At 48.7% G+C, this 19,952-nt stretch overlaps 1 protein-coding gene across 1 annotated transcript; it reads right to left on the bottom strand.

Moving 5' to 3' along the window:
- Positions 1–933: 933 nt before the first annotated feature.
- On the bottom strand, positions 934–19,770 carry LOC113989580 (tetraspanin-36-like). The gene is made up of 7 exons (XM_027724321.2): positions 19,673–19,770; positions 6,013–6,204; positions 5,355–5,429; positions 4,961–5,056; positions 4,180–4,332; positions 3,169–3,252; positions 934–2,374 (listed from the first exon to the last, which is right to left on the bottom strand). The coding sequence occupies exons 1-7, from the start codon at positions 19,730–19,732 to the stop codon at positions 2,288–2,290; spliced, it is 747 nt and encodes a 248-aa protein (XP_027580122.1). The 5' UTR covers positions 19,733–19,770; the 3' UTR covers positions 934–2,287.
- Between the last annotated feature and the right edge of the window lie 182 nt (positions 19,771–19,952).

The raw sequence follows: 19,952 nt of genomic DNA, 5'->3' as shown, positions 1-19,952 counted from the left end.
GCGAGATCCCTGAAGGGAGAGGGGAGGGAAGGCGGGAACTCTGAGGGAAGCGAGAAAGGAGGCGGGATCGCTGAGGGAGCAGGGAGAGAAGAGCGGGATCGCTGAGGGAAACGGGAAGGGAGGTGGGAGCTCTGAGAGGAGCAGGGAAGGGAGGCGGGATCGCGGAGGGAAGCAGGGAAGGGAAGCGGGAAGGGAGGCGGGAGGTCTGAGGGCAGCCGGGAGGGAAGGCGGGATCGCTGAGGGGAGAAGGGAAGGGAGGCGGGAGGTCTGAGGGGAGCCGGGAGGGAGGCGGGGTCGCTGAAGGGACCAGGAAAGGGAACGGGATCGCTGAGGGGAGCAGGGAAGGGAAGGCAGGATCGCTGGAGGGGAGCAGGGAAGGGAAGGCAGGATCGCTGGAGGGGAGCAGGGAAGGGAAGGCGGGATCGCTGGAGGGGAGCAGGGAAGGCGGGGGGGGACCAGGGGAAGGGAGCAGGGGGGAGGATCGCTGAGGGGAGCAGGGAAGGGAGGCAGGATCGCTGAGGGGAGCAGGGAGGGAGGCAGGATCGCTGAGGGGAGCAGGGAAGGGAGGGGATCGCTGAGGGGAGCGGGAAGGGAGGCGGGATCGCTGAGGGGAGCAGGGAAGGGAAGGCAGGATCGCTGGAGGGGAGCAGGGAAGGGAGCGGGATCGCTGAGGGGAGCGGGAAGGGAAGGCAGGATCGCTGAGGGGAGCAGGGAAGGGAGCGGGATCGCTGAGGGGAGCAGGGAAGGGAGCGGGATCGCTGAGGGGAGCAGGGAAGGGAGCGGGATCGCTGAGGGGAGCAGGGAAGGGAGCGGGATCGCTGAGGGGAGCAGGGAAGGGAGGCGGCGTGGCTGAGGCAGCCGTGAGGGGCGCCCGCTCCTGTTGCACCCCAGAGACCTTCTCCCCCCGCCAGGAACCAACAAAAACCCGCCACGTTTTTTACTTGATTACACAAATTCAGTTTATTTCGGCATTCAACAGAAGAGAGAGCCCTCAATAACAGTTAAGTCAGTTTTCAACATATACATGGTCTGTTTCCCATAGAACAAAGTCACCCGTTGCTTTATTTCTTTCTTGGGGTAGGGATGGAGATAACAGCTTAAGACTTACCCCGAACTAATTTTTTCTAATTAGCTACAAATTTAAAGGTTTATTGGTAAGGACAGGCTGCTTATCTCTCCAAGGGGAAAAAAAAAAAAAAGGCAAACATTGTGTTGCTTTTCCACAATTCCCTGATACAGAACAGATGGTAATTCCCGCCCTCCCCACATCCTGAAGAGCTGATAAACAGATTAACATAGAAACAAGTTAAAGAACTAAAGCAAGGACCATGTTAAATCCACGCAGTGACCGCATCCAGCGGAGTTAAGGAAAAAGGAAAATGTGCGAATGCAGAGCTACAGCAGGTTATTGAAACTGCTCTGTAAAATAATGCATCTTTTAAACATTTTCTAGTGGAGAAAGGTGGTCAAAGCTTCCATGGGACAGTGAAAGCAGCACTAACCCCTCCAGTGGTCCCATCTACACAACCACGTGGAGACAACATGTCCTGTGACTCCCATCTTCCATGCTGGATTCATCCCCTAACTCTGGCAACTCCCACATTAAATGGACTGACACAGTCTGTCTTTGTGTAGGCAAACCATAACAGCATCAGTAAAAGGAGGTAAAATTTTTTTTTAATGTCAATAATTAAGAAATAGATAAAAAATAAGGCAAACAGAGATGTTCTGAGCCCAGAAGCTCAAAACACACATCCCCTCCTAACCTGGGGTTGTTCACATTTGATAGCTGCTTCAAAAAACAACCCAAATGTCTGTTCTAGACTTTAAACACAGGGTTGGTTGTCTTGCACTAACAGCCTCTGCAGGAAACAGCATTACAACAAATGACCGTAAGAAAGAGGGGGAAAAGAAAAACCAAAACCAAACTGCACGACTGTACAGATATAGAGAAAACATATTACAAATCCCCATGTCTATGAAGCATATTTAAGCCTGGCGTTCTAAAGTTTCTTTTGCTGTTTAAACCTCGCCAGGGGAATGATCTGAGGTTTGTGCAGATAACTGAAACCCCTCCTGCAGTCTCCACCAGTCTACTGATTAAAATGTAAAGTTTCTGCTGCACGTTTCTGTTTTCAGGGCAGAGGGAAGAAGGGTAGAAGTACGTTTCTTTCTGGAGTCTGTAACACCATCTGGTGCTATCTGAAGTCACAAATCCAAGCTGTGGTATGGTCACGAGTCTATTTTGTCATCAGGAAGCAAAAGAAAAATTGATCTTTGCCGTTTATTAAGCAAACACCCCTGAGTAAAGAGGCTGGTATCCACTTTCTTCTTTCTTGCAAGTCAGCACACAGACACTCAGCATGCCAAAGAACTGGAAAGAGAGAGCGCCCAAGAGATTTAGTGCTGTGTTTGTTGTTTCAGTCACCAGACTCAACACCTGTATATTAGAGGACTCCATTGTACTGAAAAAACACTTAGAAATACATCTGCAGAAAGCGGCATTTTTGCATATCAATTTCCAGTAACAGTTCCAGCTCAACATTTTCCTCCCTGGTTTCCCCCATTAATTTATACATCCGCATTAATTCCTAGTTATCTTTCAGTGAAAGCCTCTGGGGTTATTCTGGACTTAAAAAGTGAGTTCTGCAAAGTATTTAAGCATGCATTTGGACAAGGGCACGGAGTGACAGCACAAAGAGGAATGGCTTCCCACTGCCAGAGGGCAGGGTTAGATGGGATACTGGGAAGGAATTCCTGGCTATGAGGGTGGTGAGGCCCTGGCACAGTTGTGCTGCCCTGTCCCTGGAAGTGTCCAAGGCCAGGTTGGATGGGGCTTGGAGCAACCTGGGCTAGTGGAAGGTGTCCCTGACCATGGCAGGGGCTGGAACTGGAAGATCTTTAAGATCTTCCGACCCAAACCATTCTATGATACTATGATGAAATGGATTCTCCATTGACTTGCCATCCCAAATCCCCTACTATCTTTTTGGATCCCTCCCCTCATTGTTAGGCAGATGGAATGGAGACAATTGGAAACACAAGTGAGGAACAGAGTCTTACTTCAGAGCCAGAAAAAAGGCTGATGGGACATGGCAGAAGAAAAAGCCCCAAGATCAAAGGGCAGGCAGTTCTGTTTTCCATGAGGGAGGAGACAGAAACATTTACCTTCACAATGGCGAACCCCAGGATCACGAGCATGGCATAGCTGATAACGCTCTGCAGCCCAGACTCCAGCTCCTCTGCACAGCCCTGCCAGGAAAGAGAGAGGTGAAAACCTATTAAATGATGTTAATTCAGCTGGACTTTTTTCTTTCTTTTCCTCCCCAACCCCTTAAAGGAAGCAAGGCCTGCCTAATCAACCACTGCAGACCCGAGGGACTCTGTTCTTGTCTTCCAGACCTGATGGCCTGAGGAGAAGCACTGACAAATCGCAATCCACTGACATTTGCTGCTTCCCAATCTCCTCTAGCTCAGGTCACTTAAGGAAGTGCCCAAAACGCAAAGACAGGAAGAGCAGGAATGGTATCTATAAAACTCAACCTAGGAGCTTTTCTCCAGACTGAAAAACCTGCTATGGAGTTCATGGAATCACAGAATGGTTTGGGTTGGAAGGGACCTTAAAGATCATCCTGTTCTAACCCCCTGCCCTGGGCAGGGACACCTTCCACTATTCCAGGTTGCTCCAAGCCCCATCCAACCTGGCCTTGGACACTCCCAGGGATGGGGCAGCCACAGCTTCTCTGGACAAACCTGTGCCAGTGTTTCACCACCCTCATTGTAAAAAACTTCATCCTTATATCTAACCTAAATTGATCCTCTTTTAGTTTAAAACGATCACCCCTTGTCCTATCACAACAGGCCCTGCTAAAATGTTTGATCTCATCTTCAATACAGGTATTCTCTAGGAATGGGAAGAGGCTCCAAGGTCTCCCTGGAGCCTTCTCTTCTCCAGGCTGAACACCCCCTGCTCTCCCAGCCTGCCTCCACCACGGAAGTGCTCCAGCCCTTGGAGCATCTTCATCCTCCAGATTCAGCATGGTCAATCCTACATGAGTCTCCTCCCCTGGCCCAGATAGCTGTGGGCATATCCCTAAAGCCTGATGTGCTTTCCTCCGTGGTTCCTGCTGGCTGAGAGTGATCATGGCCCAGCAGTGACCCCGAGCCCCTCATCCTCACCCGAGTGTTGAGCTCCTGTGGCTGATCCAGATGCCCCGTGCAGTTCTTCACATCCTGCTGGCAGCAGCTCAGAGGGACACTGTTGTTCCCAGTGGAATTAAACCACTGTGTGGTCGTCCAGTCACTGTAGTTCTTCACCCCACAACAGTGAAGCTGCCAAATACAGGGCAGTTACAGGGATGTATAAATATATGTATTACATTTATTCATATTGATTTTATATATATATATATATATATATATATATATATATATATGAAGGTTCATGTTGAGTTAAGCCTCTCTTAGGCATAGTGGACCAGAGGTGCCCTTCGTATGCAGCAGATTTACAAGCAGCAGTGCTTCAGGAAAACAATCACAAATACAATAAATCAACCTCCTTTCATACATCATTACATCCTTCATGGTTTACTCTTTGTGAAAGCTCCAATATGAAAGCGACAAGTTGAAGGACAGAGTATTCCGTCACCTTTCTGTTTTGTGGGGCAGTGTTCTCAGCAGCAGTTACTCATTTGTCCTGCTTATTTGGTCTGATCCAAATGCCACTCTGTCAACACAATCATTCACTGCGTGAACTTCACACCAGGAGCCTGAAAACATCACCTCTGCAAAGTGGGGAGCACCCTCAGCTGCCTTGGAGAACCAGATGCTAAACACAGAGCCGAGTTCCAGGATACCACCCCAGACATCTCCTCCCCTCCTTTTCCAGCCTAAATTCCTTCTTTAGGACCCAACTGTTCTTTTCCAAATAACTCCCAGGACAATTGAAATACTTTCTTACCTGTTCCTGCAAGTAATCCACAACTGTAGACTCTGGGTTTTTCCCATCATACTGCTCAAAGACTGAGCGCATCGTGCCTTGCACATCAGTTTTTACCTATTTAAAGAAAGAAAAAAATATGCAGATGGTTTTAACATGAGCCGTAAGAGTTTTATCTGGCAGAAAATGCAAAAGATCTTTGTCCCAACAAAAACAAATACCAAGCTATGTGGATAAAATTCAGGTAACACTGAATCAGAATCATATTTTGTCTCCCCTGCTGGTTCCACTTGCTCCGCAGGTTGCAGGATAGGAGATGAAGTACCAGAAAACTGGATATATTAAAAATGATCCAACAATGCAAGATCTTTTCTTTACTTTTAGGTTGAGAGAGAGATGCTAATTCTTTGCTTACCTTTTCCCTGTAAACAAATCCCAGGACAAAAGCGGATACCTCTGCAATAAAGATAACCAGGATAATGGCCAAGAACTGCAAATACAAGAGAGAGACTGTAAGGAAGAATTCCACAGCATTTGAATTCAACTGCACATTACACTTCACATTAGTTTATAGCAGTAAGTTATTGTTATCTGTTGTGGCCTCCACAACCAAAATAGTTTACAGAAAATAATTTAGAACAGAAGAAGCTGTTGCTGCCCTATCCCTGGAAGTGTCCAAGGCCAGGTTGGAAGGGGCTTGGAGCAACCTGGTCTAGTGGAAGGTGTCCCTGCCCATGGCAGGAGGGGTGGAACAGCATATTTAAGGTCCCTTCCAACCCAAACCTTCTCAAAACTCAGTGCTTTCCAGACTCCTCTTCATCAGAGGCAGAGCCATGAGACTGCCCGCGCGGCAGGGGGCATTGGTGTCACTAACAATTCAGGCTGTGCCTCACTCACCATCAGTCAGTATGTCACAGCAGTACACAACTCACGCAAACGAGCAGTGCTTCAGTGGCATCCCAATAACGTTTCACTTTCTGTTTCCTGCGTCCCAAGGTTTAGCCTAGCACCTCCCACACCGTGCAGCAGCGTGAAGAAGAAGAAGAAGACGCTCAAGAACGTGCAACACTCACCAGCCCCAGACCAACTCGAGACTCCCGGAACGTGGCGCAGCAGCCGATGAGCCCAATGACGAACATCACCACAGCCACGCAGATGATGATCACGGCGGGCAGCACGGCGTACTTGTCCTGCAGGAAGTTGTCATAGCTCTTGTAGGTGTTAATGACGTACGCCCCAACATAGCTCAGACCCGCTGCTGCCGCCTGAAACGCAAGGGAAGAAAGTTATTAGCTGTTTTTCTGTTAGGCATCTGCCCAGGAAAGTAAACACGCGACGTTCTGTAATAGTGCAATTAATATTGCAACTCTAGAAGTAGTGACTGCAGCGTGCAAAGAAGAAGGAAAAAAAATGCTGTGTCTGAAACTACTAACCGAACTAGCTACCCATTCAAACTTGAACACAGAGAAGACAAAATTCACTGGATCGCTCCTCTACTTAATAAGGCACCTCTTTAGCCGAGCTGAAATGCTGGAGTCTATCAACATGTATCAGACAGTGTTTCTGCAGAAGGCCAAGCTCAAACTGCCTACCCAAGTGCGGCAAAAGTCCCTCACTCAGCACCCTTTTGGGCAAATGAATCCACGGGAGACAGACTTTGTCCAGGCAGAGCTCTCTTGTAACTTTATTACTCCATTTTTATACAGAATGAGGGTCCGAGCTATCAAGCCAGGCCAGGTGTTACTTATCTGCACACATTCCACACAGACACTCCCGTGGCTGCCTTCAGCCACAACGAACAATCATGCTTCAAGCAGCTTTCCAGCTTGACCTTGCGATTCTTTTCACACATACACTAATCTTAGCTCTGGCTCACTCAGGACCACAATATTTTTGCTTTAATATTTTCTTCTTCTTCTTCTATCATCCAGGTGGCTGGTGTTGCCTTGGTTAGCTGCTACTACACTCAAGGTCACCCACCCTATGCTGCATTTGCAGGAATCAACTTACAGGATCACAGAATCATTTTGGTTGGAAAAGCCTTCCAAGACCATCGAGTCCAACCTGTGCCCGACCCCCACCCTGTCACCCAGCCCCACTGAGTGCCACGTCCAGGCGTCCCTTGGACACCTTCAGGAGGATGTGTTGTGGATTTGGGGCTTTTTTTTTCCCCCTGAGAAAAATTCATCCTTCCCACTCTGTCAACAGCATTAACCACTAAGGCAAACCACTGGTCTCAGCAAAACACGGTCCCTCCTTTTCCTGCAGGAAACAGATTTCTGCAGCTTCTAAATTAATCTCTCCCTCAGAAGGATGTTTTGCTGATTGAGGCCAATGCACACCAGTGACACCCTGGAGACTGAAGACTTTTATCCACAGTAGAGGCCTGGAAATAACACTGAAAGACTCAGCCATGCCCTGCCAAACCTCATCAATGGCATAAAAAAACCTCTCAGGAGTTAGGAATGCTCATCTACCCTCTATAATGCTGCAGCACAAGTAAAATGAAGCACCATCCATATTCACATTCTGGAAACTTGAGGGAAACCAGTCTGTTTTCACAACAGGCCACAGCACGATTTCATCATCTAGCTCTGGAACAGTTCATTACTCCCCCAGCACTGTACCTTTTAATTAAATCAAACACTCCTCATGCTGGAGCCAGGACTAATTCCCTTACCTTGTTTAGCTCTTTCCCCTCTAGCCTAGTCTCTTGCCTGCCCTTCAATTAATGCCAAGTGCAGGAACATCCTTTGTTTCAGACAGCTCCCATCCCACACTGTCGCGTTCCTGGGCGATGCCTGTACCTCAGAATTACTGGGATCATATGCACCAAGTGGTGAAAACAGGATCAAACTAACGCTTAGAGACATTTAGTACATGCCATGCAAGATCCTGCTGTGCTGGGGCTCATGCAGCAGGTCATCTACAAAGAGTATCAGGAAAAGGAATAGGATCACCAGTTCTCAGGGGGTTTTTGTTTTTCTTCTCCACATGCACTGGGTTTTCAAGTGGTGCTAATGATTAAAAGCAGTTCCTAAAATTTCCTCCCATTGAGGAAAATCTTTCCCATTTCCCTGTCTGCAGGTGTAGAACAACCCAGGCTTCTTCCTCCCACCCCTTTTCAGGGATGCAGGGAAAGGGTGAGACCACTTTACCTCAAAAGGCACCGCTGCCTTCTCACTTCACCAGAGGAGCGAGGTGTCCAGGAGGAGCAGCCTCAGCTTCTCCTCCAACACTGTGTTCCTGAACTCAAAAGTGGCAGCAGCACTAAAGCTGGGGCTGGGGACACAGCACCTCCATCATGCTTGGCCTTAAATTGCACAAAAAGAGCAAAGTATATCCTGTATTTCTGGCCTGAAAGGCTGGATGCACATCCACCTATTCTCTGTTCTGAATTAGCACCGTCTGGGCAAGGACAGCCACAGAGAAGGAAGCAAAGCTGCTTCTCCGGGCAACCTGTGCCAGGGTTTCACCAGCCTCACAGACAACAATTCTTTCCCAATATCCCATCTAACCCTGCCCTCTGGCAGTGGGAAGTCATTCCCTGTGTCCTGTCCCTCCATCCCTTGTCCCCAGTCCCTCTCCAGCTCTCCTGGAGCTCCTTTAGGCACTGGAAGGGGCTCTCAGGTTTCTCTGGATCCTTCTCTTCTCCAGCTGAAACCCCCAGCTCTCCCAGCCTGGCTCCAGAGCAGAGGGGCTCCAGCCCTGGGAGCATCTCCGTGGCCTCCTCTGGATTCTCTCCAGCAGCTTCACATCCTGGGCCCCAGAGCTCCTCCACCATGATCACAGACACAACATGGTGATGCTTCCAGCCACTGTGCTTGTACCCCAAAATCACAGGAAAGGCAGCAAAGACTGAACAGCTGCGGTACAAAATGGCATAAACAATGTCTTTGGCAAGTAAATCAGTCATCTGCATTTGGGAGCAATGTCATGTCAAAAAGTGCACAACTAAACTGCCTTGTGACTTAGTGAATGTGTAAACGTTAGAGTGTTCATCTTCAGAGAATGGACAGCCCTGTTCTTCTGCAAACCTCTGGTCCCGGCCTCCACAAGTAGTTTTGTACTTATAAAGACAGTTTCCTCCATAATTTAATCTTCCTACAGGGTGTCTGACAGAAAATAATCCCCCAATATTTCCATTATCCATCTGCAATCGATTTAGACAACAGACACATTCTTCATCTCTCACTCATACTCCCCATTTTCTACCCATTTCCAGCGTGCTCAACATGCAGTGCAAAGGAAGCAGCACAGGAAATGCTAAACAGACCAACTGCGGGGAACTAAGAAAAACCGTGTTGCAAGTGAAGGGCTACCACAAATTAAAAAAAAAAAAAAAATAGATTGTGAAGCCAATTCACAGAAGTCCCCTAAAGCCAGGACTAGCAAAGCTCCACGACAGCAATCAAACATCATGGGGTCCAGCCTTGAGTTCAAGGACATCAAATAAAGCACTTTCACAGCAGGTTTTTATTGCAGTACTCAGGACTGCCTGGTTTCTATCCAGAGACAAAACACAGCCAGTAAGAGGTCTATTTTGCTTTCCAAACTTCTGCTTCCAAGCAGAAAAAGGAAATGGGCTCAGGTAAAACCAGAAGACTTTGGGTAAAGATCTGACTTACAGCAATCTGCCATTTTGCCCCACAAACTGAGGTGCAGCCACGACTTCACCTATGGTTTTTAATTCAAAGTGAAGAACTCCGAAGAGCAGGGTCACTCAGGAGTGGAAGGTATCACCAATAATGATCTGTTCCCTGACTTATTTTTGCAGATGAGTCCCATGACAAACTCAATTTGAAAGTAAAGATGAAAAATACATCGGAACGTTAAGTCAGAACTCTCTCCTCAAGCCTTCCCAGTACTTAAGGCAGGTTAAAAATCTGGTGGAGGGTTTTTTCACCTCAACATCACAAAACCTTCAGCCCAATCCTAGATCTAAGAGGAAGCTTCTTTAGAAGAGAAGTACAACAAGAAATGTCCATTGTGCTGCTGAAGCTAGATCTTGACTGAAAATTGTTAAGCATCTGCCCAGGAAAGTACACCAGAATAAACAGGTTTCTGTTGGATCTCAAGGAAAAAAAAAAAACCAAAACAATCTCACAAACACAAAGGCCAGTTTGAGCAGCTACTTTTGAGGAGGAAGAGATCAAATACCTCCTCCTTCATGATTAGTCAAACACATTTTCAAACAAAATTATGTCCAAGGTTGCCATGATTACTCCAAGAAATTCACACTAGAAATTGTTATTGCTCTTCACAATTGTTGTTACTGTCCTGCTTGGAGGCTGTGTTTCGGAGGAGTTCAGTGCAGAGTAGGATCACACAGTGCAGGGGTGAGGCTCAGCCCAGGGCAGCCAAGGAGTGAGGCAGGGCGGGTGTGGGAGAACCAGTTCCCCTGGTCCACCAACGGCCAAGCAGGACACCCAGACCTGACCCCTTCCTCCCCAGACTGCCCCAGCTGACTCGTCAGGGAGCCCGGAAATGCTGCTGGTGCTTGGTTACAACGCTGGCGACTCCCCTGAGACAAGATGAAGAGAGGGGGCGAGTGGAAATTTTGCAAGAAAGCCCCTTTCCACAGCTGAGCAGCAAAGCTGCGGCCGCCCCTGCTGCCTCACCCACCACAGCTCCCACCCTTCAGCGACCTAATGCCAGAATTCCTGATACTCCATGCCCTTGACAGAAAGCAGAGAAACTATTTCGGTGTGAAAAACGGACTCCTTGGGGCTGAGCGAAAAGAAAGTAAAGCTGTAATGACCACATTTTCCCAGGCTGGTGTTTCGGCAGGACTTGGGCTGGCCACTCTGACTTCACACACCTTTTCCATACTCAACCCAGCCAGCACACACAGGTATATATACAACAACCACCTAATGCACAAACAGCCCCGAGAATATTCAATCTCCCCCACAAAACAGAATGGGACAGGATGGTTATGAGAAGTCTGGGCTGTCTCACTGACACAGAACAGGACAGCCATTGGAAAATAGTAGATTTTATAAATTTTTAAAGTACAACAAGACTTTTACTTTTTGTTCCACTGTTTTTGCATGCTGATGACCATAAGCACCTGCCTTTCTACAGACTTATGGCCATGCAAATACTTTGCAACACCTTATCACTGTCACAGCCATAGAAGGGGCCCCTTAAAATTCCCTCTGAAATAGAAAAAATATTTATATATATTTAGATATAAAATTTGCATCTCTCAGTCAGGCAGAACAGATACTTTTCCACTTTCCCTTATTTGTTTTAATAAGCCAAACGTATGTGATGGTTGAGAACAGAGGTTTGTGTTTGTTTGCAGCTATCAGCACAGGTCTCTTTGTCCCCTGCCAAACCCAGATAAAATAAAGCAAAGGGGCCAAACTACTAACCACGAAACTAAAATGCAGTGTCTGTTGGTTGGAGGTTTTGTGGGGTTTTTTTAAAGGTTTCTCCCACCATCTTCCTATTTCAGAGTGTTGATTCTACGACTTGGTCTGCTACTCTGGACCGGCATAAGACTTCCTTTTTAAAAGACTGGTCAGTTAAAAATGCAGAGTAACAAAGCTGTAAGGGTAAAAGGAGAAGCTTAAGAACGGCGTAAATTCCAAATTCACCCTGTGTGTCCAGCAAGATGCAGCCTCTACACAGTAAAAAATTGAGGCCATGAGACTCTCCCCCAGACATCAAACGGGACTTTCCCAGGGCCAGCACTAATGTCAGCCCCAGCACAAGACTCGGGCTGGTTTGACTTTGTCACATGTCATTAACTTTTTACAGGCAAAACCAGACAAGATAAATACTACTATTTATCCTGAAACAGTAATACCAGTTGCCTTCTGCCGCAGACTACTACACATACATACTGGGAGAGCTTACGAATATCCACAAAAACCCTTTCCAAACCACTCCCTTCTAATTCTTCACTCCCCAGTCAGCTCATGGAGGTGTTTGAGGTAATTTTAAGGCTTGAAAACTGCTTTTTTCAGCAGTGTCTTTGCATAGCAGTGATTTGAGTACGGGCACCTCATCCAATGCAACATCTGATGCTGATGTTTTGCATTCCCATCCAACACCTACGATGCTATCACCTTTTCAGCAGTTTTTATGTGCCACAGGACAGAATGGGATATCATCTCCAATTATTAGTTTGCCAAGTGTTTCCCTCTACCGTGCTGCTCCCATGCCTACCATATCAAGAACTGAATACCAGCAACACTGGTCTCAGTTACAGCTCCCCATCCCCTCCTTATTGCAGAAGACACTCCATATCTCTGGGTTTGGGGTTTTCTTTCTGTGGACAAAAAGCGTTTTTTATTTACCTTGACAGGTAAATCCTCTGCTCGAAAGGGCTTGTACATTTCCTCCATAAATAATGTATTTTATTACCCAACAGCCAGGTTGCATGACAAGGGGGATTACTTTCTGGCTCCCTTGCTGCCTTGTTGTGCTACAAGATTTATTCTCCCCATTCACCACCAGATTTTCAAGTCCTCCCTGGCTGCTGCACTACTCCATTCCCACAGAGGCAACAGGTTTTCTACAGACTGACTTCAGGGGAACACAAAGGTACTGGGCACTCCTGAGAAAACCTTGCTCACTTCAACCACTTCACAGCTCCTGTTTGAAACTCCTCTTAGCCCATACAGACCATGCAGCTCCCCAGGCCTGGAGGTCTCCCTTGGCCCGAAACAAAGCTGTTTTCTCCCCAGCAATTAGGTCAACCCCAGCTCAGCACTGCCCATTCCACTGGCACAGATTCCTCTCCCTTCTCCCGTTCTGGATTTAACGCTCTGCCAGCTGGAATGCACCTCCTGGCCTCAGCTACCATTTCCTACCCTGCTTATGGTATTCATTTCTCTGAATGATCAATCAGCTATTGCCATACTTGTGTTCTCTGGCCTCACCCAGGACAGTGTCTGACCTTCCCTCCACCTGCACAAGGCAGGCTCTGCAGTGTGTCCATCAGACACTGCCCAGGAGGGGATGGACCCACCCCTGCTGCAGCTCCTGGTCACACACCCCTCATGGACACTGCTTGACAGGCAGGACATGCACCAGTGCAGGGTAAGCTTACAGAAGAGCTGGAGTGGCAGAGACCACTGGTGATCAACTGGTCCAAGCCCCTGCTCCAGCAGGGCCATCCAGAGCTGGTTGCTGAGGACCAGGTCCAGATGGCTTCTGGCTATCTCCAAGGATGGAGACTCCACCACCTTTCAGGGCAGCCTGTGTCCCCTGCTCAGGTCACCCTCACAATGGAAGAGGGTTTGCTGATGTCCAGAGGGGTCCTCCCACGCTCCAGTTTGTGCCCACTGCCTCTGGTCCTGTCACTGGGCACCAGAGAGAAGAGCTGAAGCAGCATCATCTGGGCAAGGACAGCCGTGGAGGAAAGCTCCTCTGGGCAACCTGTGCCAGGGCCTCCCCACCCTCACAGACAGCAATTCCTTACCAATAGCCCATTTAACTCTCTCCTCTGGCAGTGGGAAGCCATTCCCCCTTGTCCTGTCACTCTAGCCCTTATCCCAAGTCCCTCTCCAGCTCTCCTGGAGTCCCTTTAGGCACTGAAAGGGGCTCTCAGCTCTCCCTGGATCCTTCTCTTCTCCAGGTGAACCCCCCCAGCTCTCCCAGCCTGGCTCCAGAGCAGAGGGACTCCAGCCCTGGGAGCATCTCCATGGCCTCCTCTGGACCTGCTCCAGCAGCTCCACGTTCTTGAGATGCTGGACCCCGGGGCTGGAGGCAGGATGGGGTCTCACAGTAGTACACACACTTGCTGTGTTCCCTCAGACCCCCGAGTTGTGAAAACACTGATTCACAAAACAATAAAAAATACTGCACTTGGCAAGTTGGCTTTGGATTGGAGCAAAGAGCACCAAAGCTACAAGCCCCTCCCAAGCCACCCTCAATCTCCAGCAGCACCAAGAGCCCCGGGAGAGGCCTCCCACTGATCCTGCACCACTCCTTACCCATCAGTTAAAACCTTCAAACCACGGTCTCCTCACATGACGTACAGAGGTGGGACATAACCAAGGCAACTGTTCTGAGACACAAAGCCACGGGAGACTTCAAAGCATGTTAGACCTAAATATACATCATATGGGACATGTTTCAGCCTTTCTTCAGAACTCACCCCGGGGCTGCTCCGTGGGTATGGTGGGAAGTGCTTGCTTTTCCCTTCTCTTCCTCAAATGAAAACAATGAGCAGCAGTCAAAATGTCCTGACAACATGTATCTCCCTTTTCAGGAGAAAAAAACCTCCAAACCTAACCCAACGTTTACTTGCAGTTTTTATATGCTGCAAACTCACACACTCAAGAGTGGACTTTGGGTTTAATGAGCTTGTTTGCAAGTTATATTAAATAAATGTTCTCCTTAAGAGTTGTCCTAGCACATCTTCCTCTGTTCCCCAAGCCTAATTTCAGGGTTATTTTCCCATCCCTAAAAGCCAGCATGTACCCTACAAAGCATAAAGGGTGGGATGTCCTCATGGAGACACTGCACACCACTACAAAGCAGGGAATCCTGCCCAAAATCCTCCAACTTCTAATGCTTAAATCCCTGCCTTGGGGTCAGGATGCTGCTGCTGATCACCATCATGGAGCATCACACACTTCTGAGGACAATAAGACCACGACAAGGAGAAAGCAGCACCACCCTTTTTACTTGTATTCTCCCAAAACACATTGGGCACAAGCTTGCTGTAACTCCAGTGGAGCATGGATGGATTTATCAGCCAGTGCCAGGCTGGTTTGGATTTGAGTAGCCTGTTTGGACACAGAACACCCTCTAGGTCAATATTTAACCCCAGAACCACCCTAGTTTCTCAGCCAGCTGTTCCAGGCTCAGACACCAGATGACTAAACCAAAGGTGCACCTAAGTCACAGTGGAGCTAATCCTGAAGCCCAGGGAAACATCTAGGAGCCGGTGACAGGGAAGATGCCTCTAATCCACCCTGAAATAGTGCCTGTCATCCAGCTAGGAGGGAAGGGATGAGGACAGCAGGGCCATGTGGCTGCTGTGTGCCTCCTCCTGCAAGGAGAAGTGCAGGCTGGGATTCTCCTGATGCAAAGGGACCCTGCCAGCTCCATGGTAAAGCTTGACAGTGCTTTCAGGGAAAAGGAAGTACTCCGTTCATATCATCTGCAGCAGAGCTGCTTTCTGTTCCCCCTCAACAAAGTGTCCTCCAGCAGGTCATTCCACAGTCTCAGGGACCGTTGGGGACAGTCTCACTGAGCTTATTCCTCAGAATCCACATCCCCATCCCGACATTTGCCCTGTCCTGACCACACAGCACCAGCTCCTCGTTTTCATTTTGTCCGTGAGGCCCCCACGCGCACAGCAAAGCAGATTTTCCTGGAAGTCAGTGTACTTCCGCTTCCTGATTTTGGGCAGAATAGTCTAAAACAAGGAGGAACTTTACCCTTTCAAGGCACACTCAAGAGGATCACCCCAAAGTGCCCAGACCCCGTAAGAAAGCCCTGACATCAGCCCTGTCCTGTGACCACTCTGGATCATGTGGCTGTTCTTCCACCACAGTTCAGCAACGAGGCAGAAATCAGAATGGTTTGTGTTGGAAGGGACCTTAAAGATCACCCTGTTCTAACCATCAATGCTTTCCCCTTCCTACCCAATACTCCTTGAGCTGGGTCAAAACATCCCCCTCAGCCCTGGGGGACTCAGAAGCTCCATCAGAGGAGCAGAAATAAGGAATCTAAAGGGGAAACTTGGTCCTGAGCCCTTTCAGAAGCCAGTGAACAAACCAGTTTCACTCGCTGGATGTACTAAAAGGAAACAACCTCATCGCAGTTCTTGGTTAAGCAGCTTTTTCCACCACGGACGCTGCTCCCACAGCTCTCCCACCTCTCTGCCAGTATCACAGGGAGTGCTAAAACCCAGCAGAGCTGCCTGTCCCCCACTGTCAGGTACAGAAGGCAGCTCCAGGCAGGATTAAGGATTTGCCTAAGAACAGATGGAAGAAAGGTGAGAAACAGGTCACAGACACCCAAGACCTCTAATGACTCCCTGGAGAATACCCCCACCTCTAACAATGAAGGTGGAGATTACTGGTGCAATAATCTCAACACAACCTCTGCTTTTCACCACATTTTTCATCTCATTGAGGGATTATACTTTCCCTTCCCCCCCTTTTTTTTTTTTTATTTTTTTTCCTCTCTCTGATTGGGGCTTCAGAGCAAGCATTTCCCAACCACCCATCAATGGCACAAAGTGATTTCAAACCATTTTTGTTATGGGTAGGCTTATCCCCCCCCCCCCCTTACTAAAAATTACTTAAAAGTGATACCACAGCAATATTGTGATTGCTTGAGCAACCTGGTCTAGTGGAAGATGTTCCTACGCATGGCAGGGGGGCAGAACTCGATGAGTTTAAGGTCCTTTCCAACCCAAACCATTCTGTGATTCTGTGACGCTACGGAGTCAAATCCCAGCCCAGAAATTGTAGTTCAGATCTCTTGGTGGCAAGGAGGCAAAACCCAGCTGCGTCTTCTGAAGAGTCAATAAAGCTCCTGAATGGCCTGTAATCAGCTCAAATGCAACCTAAGGATGTGTGGGTGTGGAGGGAGCTCGGGATGAGCTGGGGAAACGAGAGTCTGGCTTCATTGCTCACAGGTGGAGAGAGCACACCCTGACAGGATCCAGCTCCTGGGCTGCTTCTCCCTGGGGAGTCCTGTTGCTGTCAACAGACCAAATTCTGCTCTCTCCCCGGTCCTGCTAAACCCACCCAGGCAATAACTTATCTTTACCTTCCTCCCTGCTGCTGGGCAAGTGAAGCAGGACTGGGAATGTGCCCACCCTTGGTTAAAAGTGAATGGGAAACCCGGGCAAACAGGATTTTCGCTGCAGGAACAGCTCATGTAGCCTTCTGGTGATGAATCATGGAATATCCGGAGTTGGAAGGGACCCAGAAGGATCATGGAAGTCCACATCCCAGTGCCCAGGACCTCCTGTGGATGCCAAACCCTCTGTGGCAGCAGAGAGGTCTGTTCAGTGACAATGAAGCTGAAGGTGAGCAGGGGCAGGTGCTGGGTTCAACAGCACAGCTTTAGGGCTGAAGGAGGGGGGTTGAAGGAAAGCACCCTGGGATGGTGTTCAGTTCACATGATACAGAAATTTTGGACCATGAAACTTTCCATCTGGTTTCCAGATTCCCAGCTTGTTTTCTTGGACCAGCAAGCGAACATCAGCATTTCACCTCTTTCCTTCAAAGAGCATCAACACATCCCACCCAGCCAAATCCCCTCAAAAGACATCGCCAAGAACACCTGAGTCTCCTCTGACCCTTCCTCTCCCTCTTTTAGCTAAACCAGCGTTGCCACTCTTCACCTAGAGGAGATAAACACACACCAAAACAACCATGCACTCGGGCCTAATTAGTAGGTGCTAAAAAGTGAAACTGGAGGTCGACAGAACTCCCACAACTTGAAGCACCACAATGGCAACTGTGTAGTTAACAAACCCTTCAGTCAATGCCTTGTTTGGGGGTTAGGCACATTTACAGCCTCTCCACCAACGGAATGACCTGCAAATAGGATGCTGAGCCTGGTGTAAGAAAGAAGCTGATTTTTTCACCTCATTTAGGGAGCTTCTATTTGTCATTCTGGAAGACCTGACTTTCCTCACTCCTGCACAACGATAAAGATCAGAAAGCCGAAAGAGGATTTTTTGCCTTTTTAGGATATTCCTAAGTAATAACTTTTGCCAAAGAACAAGAGCTGCACCAGCTGCTGAATACGCAGGTGGTGAATTATTTTCCATAATCACTTCCAAGCCGGGCAAGATCTGCAGCATACAATGCCTGGACATGAATTACTCCTTAGAGAAGGGCTCCAAGTTCTTTGCAAATCTTGTGTTTTGATAATCATCTGGCGCCTTGTACTTACAGAGCTCCAGCTGCTAGAAATGTTCTGAAGGAGAATGAAAGAATCAGTCCCTCCCTCTCCACCCTCCTAAAACCTGAATTCCAGGTTCTGCCGTTCTGCTGCTGGAATGTGATTACCACATATAATGGTGGCAGCAGCATCTAAATGCCACAAGCTCTGGGGCTGCCTTGCTCTTCCTTGGATTAAAAAACAACCCAAAGGGCTGGTCTGGGTCACCCCAAACTCAGATGCTACAGACATGCAGAAGGATAATTGTGATGGTCCAGGGATCCACATGACCTAATAGCTTCAGTCATGATTTGAGAGTTCCCCTATAGCAGAAAAAAAAAGTACCAGGGGCTTTCCTAGGAGGACATAAGGCTGTTGTTTCATTTTTAAGAAGACAAACAACAATGCTAACCTGAGTTTCACCTGAGTTGAAGCTCAGGGGCTTTCCACATAGAACGAGTGGGATGCTCCAATGTTTCTCCGTGGCTATTAAAAAAACAAAAACCCACACCACAAAACAAATATATGTGGTGAGATCATGTTCCCTGACGTGCAGCAGTAAACACAGCCTGCTATGCTTGTTCGTGTCAGTGGTACAAAAATTACCTGGAGCACACAGAGCAATAAATGGTGCAGAGCTCCATAAAGGAGGCACGGGACCAAGGGACAAGCTCCTCATGACAGCCAGCACCAAGTCCCATATTTACAAAACAGGGCACACCACACCCCACGAGACCTCACTCAGGGTTTCATTCAAGTAGTATTTCCTCTTTTGCCCTTTTTTCCCCCCTTCTTTTCCATGTAGTTTCTCTGTCTGGGAATACTCCGGTTCTTCTCTTTAATTCTCTTTTTTTTTTTTTTTTTTTTCTTTAGAAAAAGCCCTCTGCCTTCCCCGTTTCACCCAGAGCCAGGGGGTGCTGCCATGCTGAGCAACTCCCGATCCCTCGCTCCCAGGCTACCACTGGAAGCATCCTTGGCAAAACACCGTTTGGAAAACACTCCGGCGCTACCCAGAGGATGCGAACCCCCAAACCACGGCACTGACACGCACACGAGGTTCAACAGGGGCCCCGCAACAGCAGCACTCAAGTCCCCGGCTGACGGCGGCGGTGGTGCGGGGGCTTTTCCAAACTTCCCCACAGAGGGGAAAAGCCCAAGGCTGATAACCAGAAAAAAAACCCTATTTTTCTGCACAGCCACCCACCCCAAGCCCCGCTGTCGCTGTCACGAGGTGGCCGCGCCCGGTGCCGACCCCCCTAAACCAGCGGGGATTAGGCTACAAAAGTACACAACTGCACCCTCGGTTTTTTAGCCCTGATTGTAAGTAATCATCGAGGAAGTGATTCGGAAAGCTGTAACTGCGCCAGGAACACAGTCGGAACAAAGTTCTCAGCCATTTTCCTGCCCCAAAACGCCCCTCGCTCCAAACGTGGAGCGCAGCCCCTGCATAAATCCCATTGCCCCACACGGTTCCACTTGCTCCCGATCACAAAACGAGCTTGAAGACTGCTTTAATTAAAAACACCAGCAGAAAAAACTACTACAATAAAAACATCTCACAAAGAAAAGAAAAAAGAGAAAAAAACCCTCCGACACTACTAGTTTGTTTTTGGTTTTTTGTTTGTTTGTTTGTTTGTTTTTTTAGAAACTTCAACCTCTAAATTTTCCTGTTCTTTAAAAATATGTAAGCGGGGTTTCCTACGGAAAAGTACGAGTCACCTGCACACAGGTAAGCTAAACGCCCGGCTAACTCTGGAAACGCCGGGAACACGGACACGTCCCGCAGCGCCGTCTCCCTCTGCCAGAGCCGCCCCATCGCACCCCCCGCCCGGGACACCCCCCTCATCACCCCCGCGGTACCCAGAAGGCGAGGCTGAGCAGCAGCAGCACGGTCTTGGAGGTGATGACTCCGCAGTCCATGTCGGGAGCAGGTCTGGGGCTGTGAGCGGCACCGGCCGTGGGTCCCCCGTGGGGCCGCCCCCAGCCCGTCCCACCGCCCGCCCCAGCCCTGCCCACCCACGGGACGCGTTTCCCCGTGGCCAACAGGGCACAGTTCCAAGCAGGGGGTGGGGAGTGCCGGGAACAAATGTCAAAGCAAATTATTGTTGACTTTGGAGTGTTGTTGTCTTGTTTGTTTGTT

Source organism: Pipra filicauda, unplaced genomic scaffold, assembly GCF_003945595.2.
Source record: "Pipra filicauda isolate LSUMZ 115617 unplaced genomic scaffold, ASM394559v2 scaffold645_size190756_pilon, whole genome shotgun sequence".
NCBI classification, from domain to species: domain Eukaryota; kingdom Metazoa; phylum Chordata; class Aves; order Passeriformes; family Pipridae; genus Pipra; species Pipra filicauda.
The sequence above is the reverse complement of the archived record's forward strand: the minus strand, read 5'-3'. Positions and strand labels throughout refer to the sequence as shown.

Excerpts from the sequence above, each read along its gene's own strand:
- LOC113989580 (XM_027724321.2), bottom strand. The coding sequence starts at position 19,732 with ATGGACTGCGGAGTCATCACCTCCAAGACCGTGCTGCTGCTGCTCAGC. Across the intron at positions 4,333-4,960 it reads TGGATTACTTGCAGGAACAG|CTTCACTGTTGTGGGGTGAA; the intron begins GTAAGAAAGTAT and ends TGTATTTGGCAG. Across the intron at positions 2,375-3,168 it reads TGGGGTTCGCCATTGTGAAG|TTCTTTGGCATGCTGAGTGT; the intron begins GTAAATGTTTCT and ends CTCTCTTTCCAG.